General features: G+C 40.2%; 1 protein-coding gene across 1 annotated transcript in view; it reads right to left on the minus strand.

The window, feature by feature from the left end:
* Positions 1-2,833: 2,833 nt before the first annotated feature.
* The window catches only part of sorbs2a (sorbin and SH3 domain containing 2a), a 63,858-nt gene continuing 41,121 nt past the window's right edge, over positions 2,834-25,570 (minus strand). Inside the window, exons 13-30 of the mRNA XM_055224467.1 lie at positions 25,306-25,510; positions 23,799-23,916; positions 22,478-22,549; positions 20,507-20,563; positions 19,858-19,907; positions 19,046-19,218; positions 16,989-18,734; positions 16,065-16,144; positions 14,674-14,771; positions 13,502-13,616; positions 13,286-13,414; positions 12,453-12,647; positions 10,874-12,025; positions 7,905-8,318; positions 6,299-6,382; positions 5,809-5,846; positions 4,962-5,068; positions 2,834-4,159 (exon numbers count right to left, since the gene is read on the minus strand). Of these exons, the coding sequence (XP_055080442.1) occupies positions 4,098-4,159; positions 4,962-5,068; positions 5,809-5,846; positions 6,299-6,382; positions 7,905-8,318; positions 10,874-12,025; positions 12,453-12,647; positions 13,286-13,414; positions 13,502-13,616; positions 14,674-14,771; positions 16,065-16,144; positions 16,989-18,734; positions 19,046-19,218; positions 19,858-19,907; positions 20,507-20,563; positions 22,478-22,549; positions 23,799-23,916; positions 25,306-25,510 (4,895 nt within the window). The 3' untranslated portion in view covers positions 2,834-4,097. The remainder of the gene's footprint in view (positions 4,160-4,961; positions 5,069-5,808; positions 5,847-6,298; positions 6,383-7,904; positions 8,319-10,873; positions 12,026-12,452; positions 12,648-13,285; positions 13,415-13,501; positions 13,617-14,673; positions 14,772-16,064; positions 16,145-16,988; positions 18,735-19,045; positions 19,219-19,857; positions 19,908-20,506; positions 20,564-22,477; positions 22,550-23,798; positions 23,917-25,305; positions 25,511-25,570) is intronic.

The raw sequence follows: 25,570 nt of genomic DNA on the forward strand, positions 1-25,570 counted from the left end.
TAAATAATTTCACTGCAGTTTTGGTTAAAAAAAAGAAACATAAGTCCCTGTAGTGATGGGATTGTTGAGTTACGTCGTCAAACCTGGGTCCAATCGTCAACTTCATAACTGATTTCTAATTTGGCCGTTTGACCCTTTGCCACGGTGCTGTGATCCTTTTTGATCAAATAAGAGACACTTATGTAAGTTTAATCACAAATTTTATCAAAATGTGAAAAAAAAGAAGTAAATAATCTCATTCCTCATCATTTTAGATTAGATTTCCAGTGTGTTTATCGCACTCCTGCTGCGTTCCATTTATCCTCACACATCGGAGATCGGAGTAATGTTTTGAGTTTCTGTGTTCCAGTGCTCAAGTTGAAAGTATATGTATATGTAATGACTTAAAAGTAGCAACAAAAATCAGGAAAGAGCTTAAATCGGCCAAAACCTGGACACTGGTGTTACATTGTTTCTTTAAAATCTAAATTTGACAGAGAATTTTTGCTTTTGTTGACATCAGCTGTCTGTGCACGTTAGCAACATTAGCTTAACGGAGCATAACAGCACATTCATAACTGCAGAGGTTCACAGATGATATTAATACTTTAGTAGTTATATATCAAAGTTTATCCAGACGCAGGGCAAAGCCAGGTTGAATTTTCTAACTCAGAACCAGCTCTGGGTTCTGAAATGTTGAGTTTCTGTGAGATCCAGGAGTGTTCTAGTGTAAATTTACAAGTCGTAACTCGGAAAGTACAAACTTTGAGGACAACCGGAATGCAATATAACCGCCGGTCACCGCAAACGCAAACCATCAGTAATATCTTTTTAACCTGAGATGTGTTGTTGCTCAAAAAAAAAAAAAAAAAAAAAATGTATTAATTGTTTTCAACTAGCCTGGACCCAGAGGTGACATCACACTTAACTCAACAGGGACCAGCCATCCCCCCCGAGTCCATAAGTTAATTTCTCATTCCTTTTTTCCCATTGAAAAAAATAAATCATATTAAATGTTTGAAACCTCGGGGCTAATCAGCTCCATGGTAATTAATGACCACCAGACATATAATTGTATTTAAAACCTGTATCTGAAACTTTATAAACCGCTAAATTGTTACAGCATTTCACCAAATCTTGTGTTTTAAATGTGTTTTTTGAGCTTAAAATAATCACATTATGGATATTAATTAGCACGTAGCTGGTTAGCATTTAGCTGATTAGCCTCTTAAGCCTTAATATTTGAATTTTTCGAAAACTCAATGGGATAAATTAATGTTAAATTTACTCCCGGACGCTGAGCAGGCGTCACTGTTGAGCTCCATAGCTGTTGTGTGTTGCAGTTGCACAGCTTAACAAAATATAAACATAATAAATACCAAAATAGATTGTATACAAGCTGGATTTTATTAACAATACATCTGCATAATAATCCAACAACACTAGGATATGGTAGAAACACTTAGAAGTATTACTGTTACTCACTAGTCTTTTCTACAGACGTTCACCTGCAAACAGATCTGCTCTATGATTCTTATGCCTCCAGAGATTTTGTGTTCGCTTTACAAAATGTCTGTTCATAGAGTCCTACGCGGGGAAAACAGCCTGGGGGAGAGAAATAATATCTGAGAGGATAAATCCCAGCTTTCATCTGGAGTTCATTAAGTTCAATGTATTCCATGGTCAGTGAGAATTCTAATGCTTTTCTATCTAATGCATTATTCTTATTTAACCAATGCAGGTAGTCCCGGCAACAGTTAATCACTGCTCAATGTTACTACGCTGTGAGCATTTCTATAGCAACAGGTAAACAAATAAACTACCATTAGGAGGGACTAGCTTCAGCCGAAACAGAAATAACTAATGCCTTGAACATCCATGGACAAACAAAAGGTCGTCAAACAAAAGTGAACTATTTTCAGTTTGGCCCGTCATGTTGTTCAGGACTCCACGTCGCTGTTAAATCCTTACATGACCTTTAAGTTATCATTTGTAGTCATTGTCTAATGTTTTGTTTTGATTGTAACTGATGTCACTAGATTTTAAAATGCATTGGTCCAAAGGGAGACTGCATACTGTGTCACAACCTTTGCTAATTGGCTGTTGTTTATAAGAATCTGCAAACAATGAATCCACCCATCCAAGTATTTAAGGAGGTAGTTAAATAATCATATTGGACATTTATTTCAACTTGGTGGCTGCTCTAACATAGTTATTATGTGCTATTTCTATTGATTATGTCTTAGATTTTTGTATCATCCATCTTTGGTCATGTGGTCTGTTGTTAAGATTTCATTTCTTGGGATCCAGAACACACATTTCTTCAATACTTTATGAAGACGTGAGTCCTTCTATATCAAAACAAATATGGCTACAAATAAGTAAAAGAAAATAACTGAAAAAAATTCAGACAGGGGACCGAAAAACATTGCAGACTTCTGAAAAATCAGTGAGCAAAGCACTAAACTGATAATCTGAGGTGAGAGAAATTATGGGTGACCAATGAGCTCCTTCATTTCATAATCGTCACTCAAATAATCAGATCTAATTGGGCCGTCATGTTTGACATCTGGTTAGAGGCGCGACGGAAGGAGTGGTGACCAGACCGAGATCCCTCTTTGTATTAAAAAAAAACAAAACAACAGATATACAGACATTCTGGACCTGCTGGGCAAAAGGTCTGACATTTGAGAAAAAAATGAAATTTGATTAATAAAAAACAAAAACAAAACCACTCACTCTACCTGGAGACCAATACAATATAAACTAAACTAACGAATGAGCCATTAGACTCCATGGCAACTGTTAAAATCAAACAAATTGTGATGAGCAAAGAAAAGAGAGGAAACGGATGATGGGTGACAAAAACATGACTTTATAAAGCAGTGGATGTTGGCCATGTAACAGCTCATACAAAAGGCTTACAAACCCCCCAAATGCACCCTGCTCTCACAGCGCGATGGGGTGACGGGGAGGGGCTGTGGTGCCACAACAAAATACATGTAAGGTGCTTGTCCTCAGTGTCCATCCTATTGTGACAAACAAAACATACATCAGAACGTGAGGGTGACTTATTATTTCATAGCATAACACATTTTAAAAGATGCCACGCAATGCAAGAGCTCCCACGTCGGAACATAAATAACATAAAAACAGCACAGCCCCGAAACGATTTTGTCAACTTTTCAAATGGTGTGACATAAATATGGCAAAATATTACTCTGTATACTGAAAAGCCACTAATAAATATAATACCTAAAGATTCAGGACATCTTGCATACACTTGGTGGATATTACTTCCCGTAGCCTGCGCCACAGTGACCTCTAGTGTTTAAAAAATAATAATAATAAAGGAAGTTGAAACACAAACTGGTTTATGTTGTTAAAGTGCATCATACTAATGGCTAAACACTGAAGATACAAAAGTACATTCTAATTGATGTTTCAGTCGTTTATGGCGATACCCGCGGTTTGAAACTTTACTGTTTTTGTGTCCTGGTGATAAAGGGGAGGATTTTATTGAATATGAAAATACGGTTCAATTAATATGCAGCAAAAATGGCATTTGAAGTATTCAGCACGAAAATCTGGACTGTAAAGTGACAATGTCCAGACCCTACTTATACATAATAAAGAAAAATGCATGGAACTCATATTTATATTTGATAAAGGAATTTAGAACTTGGCAATGTAGTAAAGTCTGTCCTCGTCTGTCTGTATTAATAATTCAAATGTGTTCAAAAGTGTTTATTCAATTTCTGCAGCTTCACTGTTTCTCAAAGCAAAAAGCCTTGGGGATGTTTTAGTCTGAGGGGAGTCGTCCTTAAATTACAGCTTTGTAGCTTAATAAAAAAATATGTAAATGTTGTCTTTGCCCTTGTCTGCTCAGTTGTGATTACTGTTGTGTGTTTTCAAAGCCTCCTCCAGCTCCGTACAAAGGTCACTCCCGGATAGAAAAATAAGGTTAAGGTTTAAAAACACATTTCAGACCAGTCTTCTGTCAAAGGTGGCTAGTGAGAGCTAAAAGTTCAGTGTGAAACTGAGCCCAATGCCTCCTGGGATGTGGCAGCAGTAGGACATGTGACCAAAGTGGGCGGGGCCAGGGTCTGGAATCATTATTATAGCTGCTTGACGTAGTTTCCTGGGAAGGTTCCAAATAACTTGCTCCTCCGGGATGTCCCTTCACAGACACACAATACAAAGATGAGTTAGATAAACAGGCGCAAGTGAGCAGAGAGAGGGCGCTATTGCCATCTAGTGGACATTTTTGTCAACAGCTTAGGACACAATCAGTGGGGACAAAATATGGGTGTGATTTCTACAACACAAACCATAATCTACTTTATATCAGAATCAGAACATGTTTTATTGCCATTGTCAGTGAACACAAGTCATAAACCAGAACAAACTAAGAACTGGCAATTTGGAGCAACATAAAACAAAGTATAAAAAATAAAAGCATCATTAGAATAAGGTGAATAAAAATGCAAATTCATATACAAATACAAATTATACAGGTTTATTATGGTTTTGAAATGTATCTTTTTTGCTGAAACTGTATAAAAAAAGAAATAGTAATCCTATTAATATCCTATTTCCTCTTTAGAAAATGAGGCATGTTATGTTGAAATAATGTGGAAGTGTCAAAATTCAAAGTATAGTAAGAAAATGCATTTAAATCAGTCAAAATTGCTTAAATCAAGATGAACATTCTCAAATCCAGCCAATATTTTTTACCACCTGCTGATATTTCTTCTAGTTGTGTGGAACAGATCACTCAAATCTGAATCAAATTGTGATCTTATTGTTCCAAATCATAAATAATCAGCTCAGGTGTACAGTAAAACATGTTTTTTTTTGGAATAATATGCTGGAATGTCTTAATTTTCTAAATGGCACATGGCAGAGAAGTGGAAAACATTCATTTGATTTGTGAGCTGAGGTTTATTGAAAACGTCTGTCTGTGTTCGTGTGCATCTTACCGACAAACCAGCCATCGTCACATTTCTCCATCACGTCCACTATGTCTCCCTCTCGCAGCTCCAGCTCGTCCTCATTGCGGGGCAGGTAGTTGTACAGGGCCTGGTACCTGCACCAATCAACATACAGATCATTAACTGCTATACAAATACAGAAATAATTGTGCATTTCAGGACATTTTGAGGTCTAAGCTATAGTTTTAGCAAGTTTAAAAATAATGAAATCCCAGGGAGATTTCATATTTTGTTCTTTGCAGAGAATATTCTATTACATTCATAGTACGCTATTTTCTGATCTGTTACAAATGTTTCCTCATCACAAACAAACCTGGAGTTGTTTTGTTTCATTCACACATGTTTAACACACACACCCTACATATTTAGGGTGATATATAATATAATATAGGGTTCTCTCAAACAAAAAACACTCTGTTCCACCTTGTGATGTCATGTGGTAATACAGGAAGCGCTACACTGTGTTTTTAAACTCCATACACCTTCACTAGAATAATTTGGATCGTTTCAGCGCTGGAATTGCCGATCTCTACTGAACTAAAAGGTAAAAGGTGTCTGTTAACTTGAAAACTACCACTATGTGACATCACAAGGTGGAGCATTAGAGATGTAAATAGACTAATAATAAAGAATTATTCAAATGTGTAAATGAAACAAAAATAAAACTCACAACACAACTCCTCACCTCATGTATTTGATGAGGTTACATTCTAACATAGCTTAAAACTCACAAATCCGGGTAATACAAGACATTTAAAGCCTAATAGCTGTGGTTTTCCTGGAAAGCTCTTGCAGCTATAATTCTTGACAAAGTGATAAATGAAATATGACTTACGGGTCACCTCCTCCATGGAGCGCATCCTGCACGAGCCGCTGAGAGACACAGAACACACAGTTAGTGGATGTTAGCTTCAACAGTGTTCAGCACATTTGTCTCCACCACTGTATTTGTTATAGAGATTATGAAGATTGATGAGTAGGCCTGTCACGATAATTACATATATATCATTCAGGGTAAGATAGATGAAACTGGGGAATTAATGTTTATAAGGAGCACTTTTTCTTTGCACTAGTGGGGATATATTTCTGAACAACTGAGAGATTTGAGCTGAAGAAGGCTGAAAAAGTGACTTCTATGTCTCATTATAAGATACAAACTGTTATTTATTTCTTGCATGTCAGGTTTTAAAGATATTGTAAATGAGAATAGTTTTGGTATAATCAGTTTCCATATTATCGTTTATTGGCTATATTTTCTTCAGTAATACATCGCACTTCAAAATGTGTTATCGTGACAGGCCTATGGATGAGTACATGCTCCCTACCCTCCGACCTCTACCAGAAGACATGTAGGACCTTCGGGACAAGATGGGGCTACGAGGAGGTTTACCACCAATCAGTAGGTCCTGCTTAACAGTTAGAGAGAGCAGGTAAGCACCTCTGAGGCGCTGTAGACTCACACTATAAGATCAAATCTAGTTTCATGATACAACACTACAATACAGCATGCTCAAGGCTCAAGGAACAGCCCTGGCCCAACACATCTCCACAATGATACAAGTTAGAAGGTTAATAGTCAAATCTCAGGCAGACTCAGCGACACAAAGATGCATTATTCTGAAGAAAAAAAGTTTGGAGTCTAAACAAATAATTATTGATTAATCACTGTACTGTGCCAAAAAAACAGCCCTGGTAATGCAATTTCTTTATTTTGTGTTAAATATTATTATGAATTTTGCCCATTATGGCAGACAACCAAAACATTATGAACACCATTAGGCTGTAGACAGGGAATTGGGTCCACGAGAACGAGACAAGACGAGATTTGATACAATTTATTGTAAACACATTGTGTGGTTCAGTTCACGATTTTGGCCCTTATATTTTTTATCTATTTTACTGAATACTTTCATATGTTCATTCTAGCCATAAACTGTATAAAGAGATGGATCAGAGGAGTGTGACGTCACCCATAGTGTTCGGCTCCATATCGAGGCTAGCACTTATAGCGGCGAATTTGGAGCCGAGGTCCACATTTAGAATTCTAAACATGACAATCATAGCAACCAAAGAGCCAATCTGGACAGAGGCTGTTGAATGCAATGCCCTTCCCGCCCACAACACTGGTTTAGCTGGGAGGGGCCGCTTAGCAACACTGTCAATCAATCCTGTTGCTAACACTAGCAGGATGGACCTCCTGGAAAGAAGGCACCTGATTTGTCTATTATTAATCTTCATATCTTGAATCGCGGACAAAATAGCGAAATAAAAACACCAGGATAATGTAGAGCGCGTTATACAAACTTTTTAGTTGTTTAGTTGCTAAGCAAAAGGTAATAAGGTAGTTGTTAAATGAACTACTGTTTCATGCCTTTACGAGGTGGAACAGAGATGTAGACTGATTAATAATATCTTGAATCACGGACAAAATAGTGAAATAAAAACACCAGGATAATGTAGAGCGGGTTATACAAACTTTTTAGGACCAAAATGGTGAGGCTCACTGCAGCATTTAGAGACAATAGTGACTTTTCCAGTGTAAAGTGAATTGGAGCCAGAAGCGCGCCCATGATCCTATTTGGAACGCCATGGCTAGCAGGTTAACTATGTCCATTTATATATACAGTTGATGATTCTAGCACTGCTTTGTGGAAATACTGCTTCTTGAAAGGTTAGCTGCAAAAACACAGGGAAAAAATCTCACAAGGTAATTTTTCTCATGCACAATCTTGTCTCATTCCTATTATGAAGGACAGCAAATGTATCTGCACCAACATCACAAAAACACTTCAGCTAAACTTTCTTTCACATTCACTGTAAGTAGGACGAAGCCTTGCTTTTCTGTTTGTTACGGCAAAACCACCAGTGCACACCAAAATCGCATCATTAGCCCTCACTGTTCACACATCATTCGGCACATTCCCAGATTACCTTCACCATGGGAGACCTACGTCCCACGTGAGACGCCTGCGGGGGAGTGGGGGGACAGCGGGGAGACAAGGGGGGCAGGGGAGGGGACGGCGCGTGCAGGGGAACGGGAGATCCGGTGACGGGACAGGCCTGGACCGGACGGAAGTGGCAGGGCGAGGGCGGGAGCTGGGAGGACGGGCGCTGCGGGGGCGGGGATACGGGAGGGGAGGGGGACGGGCACGGGGACAGCACGGGCAGAGGCGATAGGGAGAGGTGAGGCAGGCTGGGGGGCCGGGGGGAGGTGGGAGGGGAGGGGCTCAGTTGGAGTGCGCGAGGCGACAGGGGAGGGGAGCAAAGGGGGGAGTTAGACGCAGGGGGTCTGCTGCTGGGGGGGCTGGGGAGTCGTGAAGTCGGGGAGGGGGAGCGGACTTCTGCCTGGAGAGGGATAATAAAACAGGTGAGCTCTGAACAAAAATATAATCCAAGTTTTATGATAATGATAAAGTGTGACTTTGTTTGAAGCCAAAAGGAGCACATATGGAGGAAAAGGAGTTAAAGTGGCTGCAATTATTCTACTGTCTGATCTATGTTATAATGATGTTTCCTCATCTAAAACATACACCGAGTTGTGTTTTGTTTCATTCACACAAAACATGCATATTTAGGCTAAGTTCTTCTCGCAAACAGACAAAAATTGTTCAACTAAAGAAATCACAGAAGTCACATAAAGGCTGGTCAGATGTCGTCCCAAGATGGCTGCCACGTTGGAGAGACTTAAGTTTGTTCATTTGGTCATTTAATACTATAAACAACAAAGCAGGAACAAGTAATCATCGTCTCACAAGTAAAGTTCAGTTAAACAAATGTACTGCTTCAAATGTATGTAAATGTATGTTTAGCTAACAGCCAGTACATGTAAATCTAACCCCACTTAAGCTAAGCTAAACCCAGTTAAGACACAAAATAAAGGTTTATTTTGATAATATAGGTATTTAAACTAACAAAACATAAGTAGCAGAAAAATATTGTTACCATTGATTTCAGTCCTTCATAATTCATTCATTCATTCATAAATTATTTGGTAAAATCTGTTTTGAGGCGACTAACCTAACTGTAGTATATGTCAGGGACCATTTGAAGGCACGCTATGTATATAACATGGTGAAAATTGTTGCTTTAAAAATCGAACTTCTTAACATATTAAATCCAAATGGACTCTGTTGTATAAAATGTATACATAGTGGCTGCTGAAACTAAATCTAAAATATTTGGAAAAGTGAGCGATACATGACCTGTGGTAGACCTGAAAACACATTGATTCTAATGGTAGAATGCTCAAGTGTCCTGCCCATCGGCTTAAAACACTGGCTTCTATGATTTCTATGCTGTTCCACCTTGTGATGTCATGTGGAAATACAGGAAGTGCTCCACTGCGTTTCTAAACTCCATACACTTTCATTATAATCATTTGGATAGTTTCAGTCCTGGAATTTCAGCCCAGCCTCTGATAAACAAAAGGTAATAAGGTAGTTGTTAAATGAACTACAGTTTCATACCTTTACGAGGTGGAACAGAGATGTAGACTGACTAATAATAAAGGGTTACTCGTGTGTGAATGCATCAAAACACAACTCAAGGTGTGTTTTTGATGAGGTACCAACATTATAACATGGCTTAAAGCTCACAAGAGTCAATTTTGGATATTGTAGGACCTTTAAAGTCTATGATATAAAAAAGATAATTGTCCTCTTAGACTAAAAAATATATGGTTTCTACTGTCATTGGTCTTTTAAGTAAACTATAATGTATATTGTATAAATATGTAATTGTGTTTTTAGCTAGGCTGCTGCATCATATTGTCTCAACGCACTTCCTTAGCTTTTTTTATTCTTATGTCTTGTTTATCGACTGTGAGGTTATGCATTGTTTGTTACCACTGTCGGACACCTAATAAATTGTTGAAGTTAAAGAAACTCCAGCTTTTCATGAAACGACAGCTCAAATGGGTGACAGGACACATGGAGTGAGCCTTTCAACATTCCTCACCCTCAGCGACAACAACTTCAACTTATCCCTTTGGTCATTTTAGAAGCCATAAAATAGAGCTGCACGATTTTGTGCAAAAATATATAATAAAAAAAATAAATATAAATATCTAAATGCGATTTTCAAGTATTCCAATTCCAGTTGTGATTAGATTTGCGATTTATATTTAAATGGTAGATTCTATTCAGTGGTAATTGTAAACAACTCCAGCAACATGAACTGATAAACTAATTCAGAACATATTTGTAGATGCATAAACAACAGAAACAAACAAGACAAGATATTTTGTTCTTTTTAGAGGACATTCTATCATCCAAACTTTTAGGACTTATGCCAACTCATACTGCGATATACTGCAGTCAAACAATAAAAACGTTGCCTGGGATCCAGAAAACACACTACTTTACGCAGATGTGAGTCTAGTCACTGATAAATCTCTGTGAGTTCAGATGAGAGCTGACTGACAGATGGATTAGCCAATCAGGGACATGCATGGTCTGACTGTATCAAAACAAATATGGCTGCTTATGAGGAAAAAAATAAAGGAAAAGTAATATGACACGGGGTTGAAAAACATTGCAAATTTCTGCAGAATCAATGAGCGTGGAACTAAACTCTGTTAATCTGAGGTGAGAGAAATATGGTTTTGTTTGTAAATCATAGCTGTCCAATGAGCTCTTTTGTTTCACATGCGTCACTGAAAACGATAATCTGATTGCACGATCGTGTTTGGTTCTGGCTCGATGTGCAACAGAGGGTGCAGGGACCAGACTGATAACACTCTGTATATGATCAATATAGTTCAGGATCTGCCAGGTAAATAAAAAAAAAAAAAAAAAAAAAAAAAAAAAATTAGAATACAAAACAAGAACATCTTTTCCTCCATGTATTCTCCAGAGGCAGCTGTATTTGAAGGCAACAGCATGCGACACCCCATGCTCTACCTGTGGACTGAGTCTCTCTTTTAAATCTCTGAGCTCTTCCTCCTTCTCATCCTCTTCCTCTATGAACAACTCTGTGTGGGCCATCTCTCTTATGGACGATGGCCTCTCCAACTCAAGGGGCGACGCAGATGCAGGTCTGCCCCATAACTCCAACATGGGCTTTACCGTCACAGGTGAGTGGAGCTCCAAACAGATCCTACCAGAAAGCCTACGAGTGGCGGCCTCTTTGGGCTGCGGGGACTTGAAGCCACTTTCGGGGGACTTGAGGCCGCTGTGGGGGGACTTAAGGCCGCTGTGGGGGGACTTGAGGCCGCTGTGGGGGGACTTGAGGTCGCTGTGGGGGGACATGAGGCCGCTGTGGGGGGACTTGAGGCCGCTGTGGGGGGACTTGAGGCTACTGTGGGGGGAATTGAGACCGCTGTGGGGGGACTTGAGGCCGCTGTGGGGGGACTTGAGCCCGCTGTGGGGCTGGGACGTTTGTGTGGGTGGGGGGTGGTATTCTGGCTGGGACCACCTCAAGTCACAGATGTCCTCTGTGCTACTCGACCCACTCAAGATCATAGAGAGCAGCTCATCATAAGGGTCTTGTACCTTCACTTCACAGGGACTGCTGGCTTCTAGTTTAAATTCTGAGTCTCGTAACTGCGCTTTCACAATCACGGGGGGCTCCTCTTTGGTAATTTCTGGAGTTGTAAGTGTTTGAAGAACTGGACTTGTCTTTATAATTTGTGGTCGTGTTGAGGGCAAAATTTCAGTTGTGTGTGTTTTTGGCTGACTTCTTGTGTTTTGAGTGTACCGGTTCGTGTGGCTATAAGATGCCGTGGGGGTGTGGGTGAAATGGTGAGGGGTGGGCGGGGGTGACAGGGGTGCATAGCGGGATGTGGTGGGCTGCGTTAGGCTCGGTGTGGGCGGAGGGGAAGTGAAGTCTCTGTAGGATGACAGGACGGGTGAGGGAGCGGTGGATCTCGGGGGTCTGGAGGAGGGGGTGAAGTCGGGAGGCAGTGGGGGAGGGGTGGGGGGTGCGGGCGTGGAACAGACAGAGCGCCCACTGGGGTCCATGGTGAGGGCCAGCCACTCGTTGGTGATGGCCTGCAGCTCGGGCGCTCTCGGGGCGGGCTGGGAGGAGGGGAATGGAGGGTGGTGGTAGAATGGCTCCAGGAGAGTAAAGATAAGAAGGACAGTGACTACTACTGAGTATGGAAAGAATGAGATGATTCAGGCAACTTTAATACACTAATAAATGGGTAATGTGTTTTTTCTTTACTACTTTCTACATTTTAGACACATAGAAAAACATAATATACGTGATTCAAGATGTATAGAATTAAGTAGCAAAGAAAAAATGGTTAAATAACGCAACTAAATCTGTTATACTTTATATTCATATCAAAATGAGCTTCTTGATGAAGTCTCCTGAGATGGTTTTCACTCCACAGCTGTCGTCAGGGTCAAGACATGCCAAAAGTACAAACCCCTTTTAACAATCTAAAACAAGTTGAGTTCTTTTGAATTCATTTTTTGTTTACTACATTCCATATGCTTCAAAGGGAGTTGGTGGATACAGAGACGAGACTCTTACCTTGGTGGGGGTGGAGCTTGCCGTCCTGCTGCCCGGGTACACGTGCGGGTCGTTGTGGTGGACGGAGCTTTTGGAGGGAGAGCGTTTGACTAGGTCCACATAAGACACGGGAAAGATGCCCTGTTTGGTGGTGTCTGGGATTTTGCCTTCATACCAGTTCTGATCCACTTGTCGAATCACAATTATTCGTTCTCCCTTTGAAGAACAACCACAACAACAAGAACAAAAAAATCAAGTCCTCAGACATATTTATAACCTAATAAAATAATTTCTGTACCCCGTTAAAAACAATTATTACTATTATTATTACAATTATTATTATTTTATGTTATGCAAGTGTTGTGGAAAAATATTTTAGTATCTATTTATTTTATTATTTTTATTTTTTCCTTACAGATTACAGTGAATTTTATGAGGTATTTTTCATAGTAAGCTTGGCCTTGTTACTGTTGTTTTGTATGTTTTGCTTAAAATGAAAAGCCAGTAAATTAATATAATTTAGAGCAGAGTTCCATATTTGGAATTCCGACTGCATATTGAGAATAAAGTTTAAGGTTAACCTCGACACTAAGGAATAAGGAATAGGCTCAATACTCAATACTGAATAGCACAATGATATAACAACTTATACTTGTTTTAATACAGCTCTAGACCATTCTAAAGCTATTCAGGGAAGGTTAATTTCTGTCTTGTGAAACCTTCCCGTCTTGTGAATGTGACTTTTTTATTATCGATACCTGCACAAATGAGTATCTAGTTTTGGTAGTAGTTCAAATAATTAGTATCTGATTTTTGATACTTTTGACAGCTCAAATAGTGAATAATAAAATTACCTTTCTGAGAGAGAGCTCCACATTTGTATCGGCGTTGAAGTTGTAGCGGGCCACGGCCTCTCCAATTTCTCTAACGTGGGCGGGAGGAGGGGGTCTGATGGGCTGCTGCTTTTCCAATGATGGCATCTTCTGTGTGAATGCATGAAAATATTTTAGTAAATACAATATGGATAAACAGGAAATACAAGTGAATCTATCCATGTGTGAAGAGTCTACCTCTACATAAGAAATGGGGAATATCCCAACCCGTCCACGGTGCTCCCCTTCAAACCAGTTGCTGTCTATTTGTCTGATAATGTTGACCGTGTCGCCCTTCTTAAATGTCAGCTCCCTGCAATACAGCCATGTTAGTAGAGGATCTTGACTCATGGACAGTAATGTGCATGAAATCCAACCCCAATGTGCCAGCCAAAAATGAACCAGAAAACACAGTAGAAAGAATTCAGCCAGAGGTGGGTAGTTACATTTACTCAGTCACATTTACTTGTGTAATTTTTTTAAGAATTTGTACTTTTTAGAGTACTTTTCTAGCAGCATACTTTTCTTCGCAATTTAATAATCTGGTAACAAACTTTTCTACAGACACCTGCACCAGTTTTTAATGTTTTATATGGACTTACATACTTATTTGTTTGGTTGTTTTTCTGCTTGTATTATATTTTAAACAGGATACCCATGAAAAAGAGAGTCCAAGTGCTTGCATTGGGTTCCCCTGTATAAATAAAGATAAACAAAAGAATTTGTACTTTTCAGAGTACTTTTCTAGCAGCATACGTTTACTCCTACTTGAGACATATTTTTAGTAACAGTACTCTTTCTTAAGTAATATATTGTACAGTGTAAGAGTACTCTTAAATGAGTAAAAGTTGTGGTTCCTCTTCCCACTGTGTGTGAGTGACAAAAGCTTTATGGTGACAATTTTAAATTATTTTAACATTTGTGTTTCTTGCAGCGCTCGTTAAGAATTTTATTTTGAAAATACCAGATTTTGTGCATTATTTTATGTTTTGTCCTTCAAAGTATATTAACTTATTATAAATGAGATATTACTCTTTAAGTTATTCTTGAGTAGTAGTTTCCCTAAACACTTATTTACTTGAGTAATTTCTTCGATAACTACTTTGCACTTCTACTTGAGTAATATTATTTTGAAGTAACGTTACTCTTACTGGAGTACAATTTTTGGCTACTCTACCCACCTCTGATTTCAGCATGCTAAGACTGAAATCTGTAATCAGTCCAAATGTAGTGAAAAAACAGCATTGCTTTCCCATAACTAAAATGCTTACAGATCACAAAAACAGGGTGAGTTCATGCTGACATGCAGTTAGCCATTCCCGCAGTGAAGCATGGCATCCCTATGTGTGTGAAATATGCTCCGTACTCACTTGGCTGTCTGTGCCTTAAAATCATAAATGGCTCTCGCAGGCTGTTTCTGATAGAGGAGAGAGAAGAGAATGAATTGTGTCATCTGTTTATGGGACACCTAAGAGATGAGAGTAGCAGAAGAGACAGAAAAAACCAGCAGACGTCTCATGCTCAGTTTCATTGAAAAAAAACAAAAATAAAAACAGAATGGATCCATAACAATGAAACTCAGAAGCTCCAGACATTGGAATTAGGTGAGGAGGAGTATGAAGACAATAAAGATAGGAAGCCAAGACTAATGTTTTCACAATACTAAAGTTTTGATTTTAATACTAAGAAATAGACTTGATACTCAATACTGATTCCAATATCACAATGTTAATAACACTTTATTTTTGACAATAGAATGACATTTTCAACATTAATTCATAGTACTTTCTTTTATATTCCCATGTGGTCTTATATCTGTGTAATCCCTCAGTCGTCCAGGTAGGTCCCAAAGTGCTCCATGAGCGTATACTAGTCTATGTGTCTTATACTTGTTCTGATTCAGTCCAAGATCATCCTAAAGCTATTCAGGAAAGGTTCATTTCTGTCATTACTTATTAGCTAGCATCTTGTTTTCGACAGTGTTTACAAATCTTTAATGGCGATCACATAAACAGATTGTTTTAATGGCATACTTGATTTGAACCTTAGAAGATTTCCAGTCACTCCTCTTTTGCACTCAGTGGAAAGGTGTAAATACTGCTGCTACTATTATGAATGCATTAGACTTATATAAAGCATCTTTGGACGTAAGTGGAACTGCATTATTCATGGACTGATCTAAGCCAAAGACCTTTCCAACAGCCACTCACTCACGTCCTTGCCACACATTAAGACACACAATAAGAGGTGGGTAGTACTCAGTTACATTTACTTAAGTAACTTTTTAAATAAACAACTTTTCAGAGTACTTTTCTAGCAGCATACTTTTATTCCAATTTGAGTAATATTTTTTTATTGAAAGTAACAGTACTCTTACTGAGTGAAATTTGTGGTTCCTTTTCCCACTGTGAGTCTACAAGTGACAAAACCTTTATGTTGACAATATGAAATAATCTGAATATTTGTGCTATAGACATGATATATATACTTATGTGGTTGATTCTATGAAAATAGTAGATTTTGTGCATTATTTCATGTTTTGTCTTTCTAATTACATAAACTTTAAAATGTTAATCAGTTGTTACTCCCAACAGTTACTCTTAGTTGAGTAATTTCTTGGACCCCTACTTTGTACTTTTACTTGAGTAATGTTATTTTAATATAACATTACTCTTACTTGAGTTTAATTTTTGGCAGCTCTACCACCTTTGAACACAAAAGGATGCACTAGGATCTGTCATATAAAAATAGAACAAAGTACCTCTCTGTCTGGTGTGGGTCTCCTGCTCTGAGGGGTGTGCCGTCCATCCAAAGTGGAGTAACTCCTGGAGACATCATGGTCTAGGACCCAAGGAGAGAACGATTTACGGTCAGAAAAATGCACAAGAATCTATACATAGAATGACAATACTGAAGTGTGTTTGCATGTACAACAATGTAGAGGATGAGATTCTCATTCTTAAAGAGGGGGCATTATGCAAAATCTAATTTTTGGACCTTTCTATGATGTTATAACGTTGTTTCCTCATCCAACCCTCCATATGCTTAGAACAGGCCAATCCAATGTTCAGCCCACAAGCCTAAGTCACGCATGCTCCCACACGAAATATTCCGAATGTGGAGAGCAAAGGGAGGTTTTTTTTAATAAGTTATTTTCGGCAAATATAGCATTTTCAAAACAGTAAAAGGAAACATAATGATCTAAATGTTATGTTATGACTTATCTGTTAATATTCCATAGAAGTGTAATACCCCCTCTTTAAGGTGAATAAAGAAGGTAAAAATGTGGGCCAAAAAATGCCTGTTTTATTTTTCCCATCCACTGTTATATCACATGCAATGGCAAATAGACCAAATTATAATAGAACATAAATAAAAAAAATTTAAAAAATGAATTTGTGATCAATCAAGCACCATAATACACACAAATATATAGAAGCCATAAATTCTCAGTTTATAGCTGTAAACAAGTCAGTAAAAGAAACAAAATTATCATGCATTTGAGTGTGTCTGCTAGAAAAATTATGGTTGAACTGAAAATAAACAATAGATCCAGAAAGATCCAAAAGAACAATACATTGTTGTTACAAATGTAAATAAAAGTAAAATGTGTGCTATGAACATGACAGATCACTAGGTGTGTATGGCACAGTGGACATGAGCACAGCACATGCAGTATCTCCACCTGAGTAACAGAGATTCCCATTGCCCTCTGCATAATCATTATTGTTTGAGGTGTCATGATGGCGTCCATAACAGGCACTGACTGGTGACTGTATCCGCGGCGACTGTAACAGTGGTGATGAGTGCCCCCCATGCCAACAGCCCCTCCTCCCTCTCAGAGAGGAGCTGCGTTCTGGCACGTTTGGCAGCAGTTCAGTCAGAATCCTCCTGAGGATGCTGTCATCTGGTGCCCTCATGCCTCTGTGGCCACGCTCTGCCTGAATGTGCTCATATATGTCCCTCAGCGCAGCATCCAGGGCTTCATAAATAGCCTGTTTAGACTTGGGTCTGCTACCTCGACCTGTGCCACTTCTTCTGGAGGTAGGTGGTGAGCCCTTTTTCCTGCGGAAAGGCACTGGACTGACCAGGAAGGCCAGCTTTGACATCGCTTGCTGGGACTGTGGGTTGTGTGTTAGTAAATGGCTGCTGTGACTGGAATGTGAAGGTCTTGGGAGCTCCTGGCGAGCCTGTTCTCTCTCATGACGTAGCATTGTGGTGAATCGGGTATATGAGGCAGGACAGCGGCCCTTGCAGGAGCTGATAAGGTGTCGGTGTTGGTAGCCCTGGCTCTGGCCCACACTCTGATGCCCTGCATGATGATGGTGCTGATGGCGATGCTGGTGACGCAGGTGATGGTGGTGTAGTGAGGAGGAGCCGTAAAGACTCTCTGTGGAGGTTAGGGAACAGTGGTCAAAGTCACTTTCACTGCAGAAAGACGAGCCCTCCACGTGAATAAAGTCGCTCAGATCTGATGCCACAGCGTCCTGCTCACTGTCTGAGTAGTCCTGGGGCACCTGGGGAGCACGAGGCAGAGGCGGAGCTGCAAAAGAGTTTCCCCGATTGGGCTCTGGGCCAACGCGAGGCTGCCCCTCCGGTGGACTACGCGGTCGCTGCAAATGATCAATGGTATGTGCTGTGTCATTGCCATTGCTGTCTTCTTCTAGTAAAGATTCTATAGAAAAGCGGCGTTTAGGTAAACTCGGAGTATTGCCCCCACTGCTGGCTCGAGATGAGGAGCCACCAGGAGTCACAGTGCCTGATGGTGCTTCACCATCCCCCAGGTTAGGCATAGATTTAGATTTTTGTATAAGGCGCTCATATTCAGAAATACGATTTGGCACCATGTCACGTGACACCTCTTTGCCCCATGAGGGTCTCCATGGAGGGAAGGGATGGCGAAGAAGATGAGGCTGGCGCTCCAGCTCCAGAATGCGGGCTCGTACAGAGCGGATCACATCAGAAGGGATGAGCTGAGAGCGGTCGATGTGGTGCATTTTCTTATAGAGCTGTAGAAAGCCCGGTGAGTCATGGGCCCGACGCCGGTGAAGTCGGGGCAAAGAGGAAGTAGAGGTGGATGCTGTGGAACCTGAGGGAAGTCCATCACACAGTAAAGACCCTGCACTTTCTGAGCGAGTGGCACCACGTCCATTGGTGCCCGAGTGCCCATCGTTTAGTAAGTCATCACAGCTGCGAGACTTGACTTTACGGGTGGAAGGCGGCACCTCCTCCACACTGCTCCAGGTTTCTGTATCGCCCTGTTGACTGGGCCAGCTGCTCTTAAAAACAGACTGTTTAGACGAGGAACTGCCCTCTTGGCTGCCGTCCTCCATGCAGTCTGCAGACTCCGAAGGAAGAGGAGGTAATGAGGGGCTTTTATGAGAGGCTGGAAAGCGTAAACTGTTTGGATACATGTTGCATGCTTCCCCACCTTTTAGATGTCCAAACAGAGCAGCGTGAGAGAGACAAAGGAGGAAAGCAGGTTAAGCAATAAGACTAAGCCAAGAGCGAATGTGTTAGAATGAGGGGAAAAGGAAAAATGGCGGACTGGAAGGAAATGGATTTGACAGTTGGATTTTTAAAAAACAAATTAGAAAAAATAAAACTGAAACAAAATATACGTGGGTACAGTACCATGTGTGAAGGGTTGGGACATGTAGGGAAAAGACAGAAAGCATGTGAATAATACCCAAAATAAGTATAAAAACATATATTATTTATAAAAATAGATTTAAAGTTTACCTTTGGCTCTGGAGGGTGAAGACGGAGAAGAGCGAACCACAGTTTTTTTCAGGCTGCTGCTGGGTCGGGAGGGTTCAGCAGGTTTTGGCGATGTCACACCTCTGAACTGATGAGCATTTGTGTGGGCATTCGAGGGCTCTGACTTTCGTCTTTTCCTGTAGTCACTGGCCACACTGCGGGGTTCACACAAATAAATCCCAAAACATTATTTTACATATACATAGACAATTTATTCTATTTTCTGTAGGCTAATATTGCAACAGCAGTTTGTATTGTACTTTTGTAGGATAGTTACAAAAGCTTTGTACAAAATCCTACCCTAAACTGAAAACTATGTACTGAAAAAAACATGTAAATGTAACATGATCATTTGAAGACATCTGTCTTATTCTTTACTCATGACTATGTTTACAATGCCCTCTTTCTTACTAATGTACTCTCTTTTGAGTCACTATATATAGTCTATTCATGACATCCCATCTCTGCCCTCTCGCCTCACTGAGGAGAATGAAACATGAATAAGCAGGCCACTGGTGAATAGGACAGGGATGTGAAGAGGGGAGGGGGTTGGGACCAGCTGAAGAGGTGACAAGCAGAATCAATAGAGCTGCAGGGGTTCATTTATTCTAGCTTCTGTCTTGGCTTTAGTGGGAAAACCCTAACACTAATCCGGACATAGCTCTTGGTTTGAGAGAAGTTTAAAGGGGCAAAGATGGAGCAAAAACAGGAGAGCTGACTGTGCTGTGAATCACAACAAACCGGTGAGATGGGGGAGGGGCTGAGGAGCTGATGCACAAATGAAGCAGGTTTACCTTGCAGATCCCTCCGGAGTTTTCTCGGACGAAGCAATGTGCAGCGATGCCTGGGAAATAGGACACAAAACAAAAGGAAAAAGTGAGCCCCGCAAGAACAAAGACTAGAGCTAGTCCACAATGCACAGTCTGCATGCATTTGCCATGTGCCACACTTAAAATATTCCTCCAGAGTAACGTTCCGCAGCTGCTGGTTCCACGTGGCGCACTGGAGAGAGTGTAGGTGTGCCGGTGTTTGCTGAGAACAAGAGAAATGGCTGAAGACAGAGGCTGCCTGCAGAGGATGGTAAAGGTAAAGCACTGCTGCATCTTATGTGCTCCGCACGGGGGCAAATGGCACTCTGCAAAATCTGGACTGGATCAACTGGAATGGACTGGTTAAGGCTGTGTTAAGAACTGTGATGTTTTCTTTAAAAGTGCGAGCTAATTAAAATAAAAAATTGCAGTTTAAAGAAGGAAATTATGAACATCCATTAGATGTATACAATAAAATTCAACACACCATTAACTCAGTTTGCCCCGACTGCTTAAGGTGAATGAACCCTCCATTATGTAATCACTATACATATATTTTAGACCTTTGTGATTTGTCATTTTGTTAGAAATAGTGTGATCAAAAGTGTAAGACGATTTATGGATGTGGGATTACCTCAATGCGCTGGCGAGCGGAGATATCTGGATTATAATCCAGCCGTTTTTTAGGAGGCTTGAGCCGAAAGCAGTAGAAAGCAGGAGGAGGAGGAGGAGTGGAAGAGGAGGTGAAGATGAGGTGAAAGAGGAGAAGCAGTGGTGGCATCATGAGGAGGAACATGTGGAGAGAGTGAACCCATTAGACAACAAGGAGCTCACATGTGCTAAACATGTGTATACACTGTCCACAGAGACTCACTCGCACACAACTACAGCCACTCTTACTTTGTATGCACCAGAGAGGTAGAAATATGTAACAAGTTTACCGTCATCAAGGGTATCTTTGGTTTGGTTTTCTTAAGAAAATATGAATTTGACCAAATCAAGAGAATATGGGTGTTCGTGGTCAGGCTCTGTACATACAAACCAAGTATAACTCCAGTTCTACTCTTTTCCATAACACACTGTACATTTCATTAGTCTCTGTGGAGCTGACTCACACACACACACACACACACACACTCACACACACACTCACACACACTGAAATCCACCCACAGAGCACACACACATGCAGAGTGTGAGAGCAAGCTGCGAGCAGACGGTGCCACACAAGCCACTGTCTCTCAGGTGTGATAAGTGCTGTTTACTAGTGCACACTGCAAACACCTGCTGATTTATTCCCTTCCACCTCAACAAGCACATAGTTCATTATTTAAATATGACAGCCTTATGTCTTCTGTCACCACACTCTATGGGCCCATTCGTTCTGTCAATCCTTCAAAATATTGCAGGAAGACACAGGACTAAGCCCGCTCACTCATCTCCTGCTCTGATCAGACATCCATGTGACACTTTGTAAATCAGGGTGGTTGCGGTGGTTCTATCCCTGCCTCACTAGTGTGAGGAACTAGGAAGTAAGTACTGCCTGTATCCAGCAGAGGGCAGTGCATACATGGGGTTTAAGTTGTGAAAGAGAGAATTAGGTGAAGCATGTTAAAACTAGCCATTCCAATCCCATAGCACCTGCAGTATATAAATGTATCCAATTGTATAAAATAATAAAATAGCATTTTCCTTAAACAAACAGCCATTACATTTGTTTTTTTATTGGTATTTCAGAAGATATTGCTTATGCTTTGAAATGTAGAGGCAATATTGTTATGTGATTGTGGCCAAAATACAGACAGTCTAAAAGCAGCCTAATGCTGTATACATATTAAGTAATATTCCATCTAGAAATCTGACAGTGGACCTTTATTTTAAGGGCAGACACTACAGGCAAAACATTATTTATTTATTTTTTGTTTTTAGGTCAGTTTGATCGCTCAATACATACGTTATCATATGGAAACAGGAAAATTGTCAAATCTGCACCAAAATATGTTTTATTATTTAATTTAATCAACCCACCTCCAAGCCTGATTTTGTGAAAAATTGTTTTCTGAAATACTAAATAAGAGATCCACAATTCCATCTGTAAATGAAACAAGAAACTCAAACCTGGCTCTTTCCTCGTTTCTGTTTGAATGCCCCATGTATCCTCATTTTGGTCATTTTTACACATAAAATGGCTTATTTATATTTACAAACATCACATGATCAAAAAATTGCTTTTATTATTTTTTTAAGAAAAACTACAGAAGAAGTTTCAAATTGATATCTCTAAATTATTATTTTTTTATTCGTATTTACCCGTAGTGCCTGGCCTTAAGTGCCTTTCTATCTAATAATAATGAATCGAAGAAGTCCACCAGATACAAATACACACACTAGCCAAAATCTAAAAAGCAGCACAAAGACATCACACAGGCTGTCACAGAGGTGGGTAGAATAGGGAGGGGGTTCACCACATGCCCAGAACGGCTCGCCCCACCCAACCTACTGTCCAAGCCTCTTAATACTGTACAGAATGGGTGGGGTGGAGAATGAAGGTGGATGGTGCGGATTTGTGGTTTTGCAGAGGCAGTAGTCTACGGCCCTGACTTACCGGCCGCCCAAACTCCAGTTCGGAAAAGAACTTATACCAAGGCTCGTTCTCTAAATCTATGTCATCATACGTCTGGGAAAAGCATGACAGTGATAGAGAAGAGACAGAGGAGAGGGGGTGTGGAGAGAGGTCACACAGAGGTCACACAGACATGGAGCTCATGGTTAAGAATGGGCCTGAGATGGACACAGGATGAACCAAAATGAACAACTTTCTCAGGCTTTCTCAGTCTAAAAATCATAATAACATCATAGTGGCACTTTAATAATACTAAGCCTGTCACGATAATTACTATATCGACATTTCGTTCAATATGAGAGTTGGAAAAATATATTTTGGGGGTCAATATTTAATTTGTTAAGTACTAAGGCTTTATATTGTTATTTTCTATTGGTGTATGTGGTTTGGACCTTGGTACATAGAGGGTTACATCCCTTTTTTAAGGTTTCAGCTCCAGCAAATGTCACACTGTATGACAAGTGCTAATCTCACTTTCTATTTACGGATTCGCTGTGAGACGCAGGACTCCAGTTCACAATCACAATCACTTCCAGCATGTTCTTCACAGAAACGAAAGTGAGGGACCCAAAGAAAAATACTTTGCTTTGCTCTTCCCTAAAGCATTGAATATCAGATGCTAAACGATATTAAAACTGGTATTGGAACTAGATACTCATTTGAGCAGCTATCGATACTAAGAAAGTCCCATTCACAGGACAGAACGTTTCCTGAATAGCCTTAGAATGATCTTGAGCTATATCAGAACAAGTATAAGACCTGTATACGCCCATGGACCACTATGGAATCTGCATGAACGAAAATCAAATTCTATTGTCTAAAGAGTGTTTTTTATTATCATTGCTGCATCGGTATCAGAGTCTGTTCCTTAATATCGAAATGGAAACACCTTCCTACCTTTTGACAAGTGTAGGTGTATCAAAAGAACAAAATACCAGCCAGAATAGGTTTTTCAGTCTGCATATTGGCTGGTGTGGGTTCACTGTCTGTTACAATCTGACTCATATGTCTGGGCCCTGGAACTGTGAAGCCGATGTCCCAGCTCTTGTTTCTAGCTGTTACCTGATGGCTATTTTTCTAGCTCCCTTTGCATACTCATTATTTTTCTGTCATTTGTCATTCGCCCCTCACATTTTAAACCACCAGCAGCCATGAAGGAGGCAGCAGCTATAGAAACATTAGCCTCTATCACCTACGCTGCAATGCCAAGTAATTGACAGAAGAGGAAAAACACATTATCAACTTCAGATCTTAGAGACATATGCAAAAAGTAGAATCTGAACAACAATGATGGAATACTCACCGGTCTCTCTTGCTCTAAAATAGACGACTTTCCAGGCTCATATTCAAAAATACTCTTAGGCTCCGCGCGATATTTCCTCGTATCTACTTTCCTGTCGGGAGGGCCCCATTCATTCCTTCTGCAAGAAAACCAAAAAGAAGTTTAGGAAAAAATTAGGTTTTCGTTTACAAACTGATAGTAAAGGGCATGTACCTGTATTAATTCTTGTCAAGATAAATGCTCTTTACATCATTATTGTAAAACAAAAGCTGCTAAAAAAAGAGATATATAAATATAAATAGACATAGCTGACCTGCTGGACTCTGGCCCCAATTCACTTTATATTGGAAAACTGTGGCCCCTCTCTCTGTAAGACCAAATGATGAGCTGTCTCATCATTTGGTCTTTTGGTATTTTTTATTTCATTATCATTTCCGTAAATCAAGATATGAACATTAATAACACCTAATAGCGCCTTCTTTCACTGAGGTTGCTCCTGCTAGCATTAGCAACAGGTTTGATTGACAGCGTTGCTAAGTGCCTGCTTCCTGCTAAATCAGCGGTGCGGACGGGAAGGAGCATTACCTTACACAGCCTCGCTCCAAATTGGTTCTTTCTCTTTTGCTATGATACTCACGGTTGAAATTCCAAATATGCAACTTGACTCCAGATTTGCCGCTATAACTGCTGGCCTCGATGAGCTTCATTTGACTGGAGCTGAACACCATGGGCAAACTCTCTAAGTGAGTTCCTTTATATAGTCCATGGTAATAACTAATAGCTACTGACAGAGTTCAATCATGCACATTGCTACAGAGAATCATGGAAAAACAGCAGCCTGACGAAATCGCAACAACATGTTCGTGACTCATGGTTTAAAATCAGGTACAGGCCCTTTGAATATGACACTGGTCAATTATGATTATTTTAACAGAAGTATATACATACGCACACACACACACACACACACACCCACACCCCCACACCCACACCTCCACACACACACCCACACCCACATATATATATATATATATATATATACATACCCTGTTCTACAAATACATAATGCACATGTGACATAAGTGTAATATAGGTTCCTGAATTGATTAGGGCTACATCATTATCATAACGACTAAACATTTTGTCTAGATTGTCTAGAAGTATTTCTATGGGACAACAGCAGAAAGGAGAAGTGAGTGAGTGAGCTGGAAATTTGGGATTTTTTGGTATTTACCTGTAAAACGGCAGATAAAATTCATGATTCACGAGTTTAATCTATCTTTCTATAAATACATTGTTTCCTACTTTTTCTGCATAAATAGTAGTTTTTGCATGAACTCCCTCAGCAGGTCTAGTCTTGTGAGTTTGGGTCAGAAACATAAAGATAGGTAATATTTTTTAGAGGTTTTGCGATGAGCCCTTTTTAGTCGACCAACCGTTCGGCAGGACATGTCTGTAGTACACCAAGAATTTCTTTAGTCGACTACAGGCCTAATCATAAAACATTTTGCATGAAAAACTATCTTACATATCGGACCCCTCCTTGCCCCGGTCGCTGTCTCGTGCTCGTAGCTGCAGGATGGAGGGCACAGCAGGAGAGGGTGGGGGGACGGGCGAAGGCGTGGGCTCTGGATGGCGCCCGTTGTCGGAGGGGCTTTTGGCAAGTGGTCTGTACGTGTGAGTCTTAGGTGGAGGATGGGCCAAAGTGACGCTTGGTGGCAGACTGTAGTCATCTGTTTGGGGCAGGAAGGAGGAAATCAAAACAAAGCAACAGTTTAAAAAAACATAATGTG

Source organism: Periophthalmus magnuspinnatus, chromosome 1, assembly GCF_009829125.3.
Source record: "Periophthalmus magnuspinnatus isolate fPerMag1 chromosome 1, fPerMag1.2.pri, whole genome shotgun sequence".
NCBI lineage: Eukaryota > Metazoa > Chordata > Actinopteri > Gobiiformes > Gobiidae > Periophthalmus > Periophthalmus magnuspinnatus.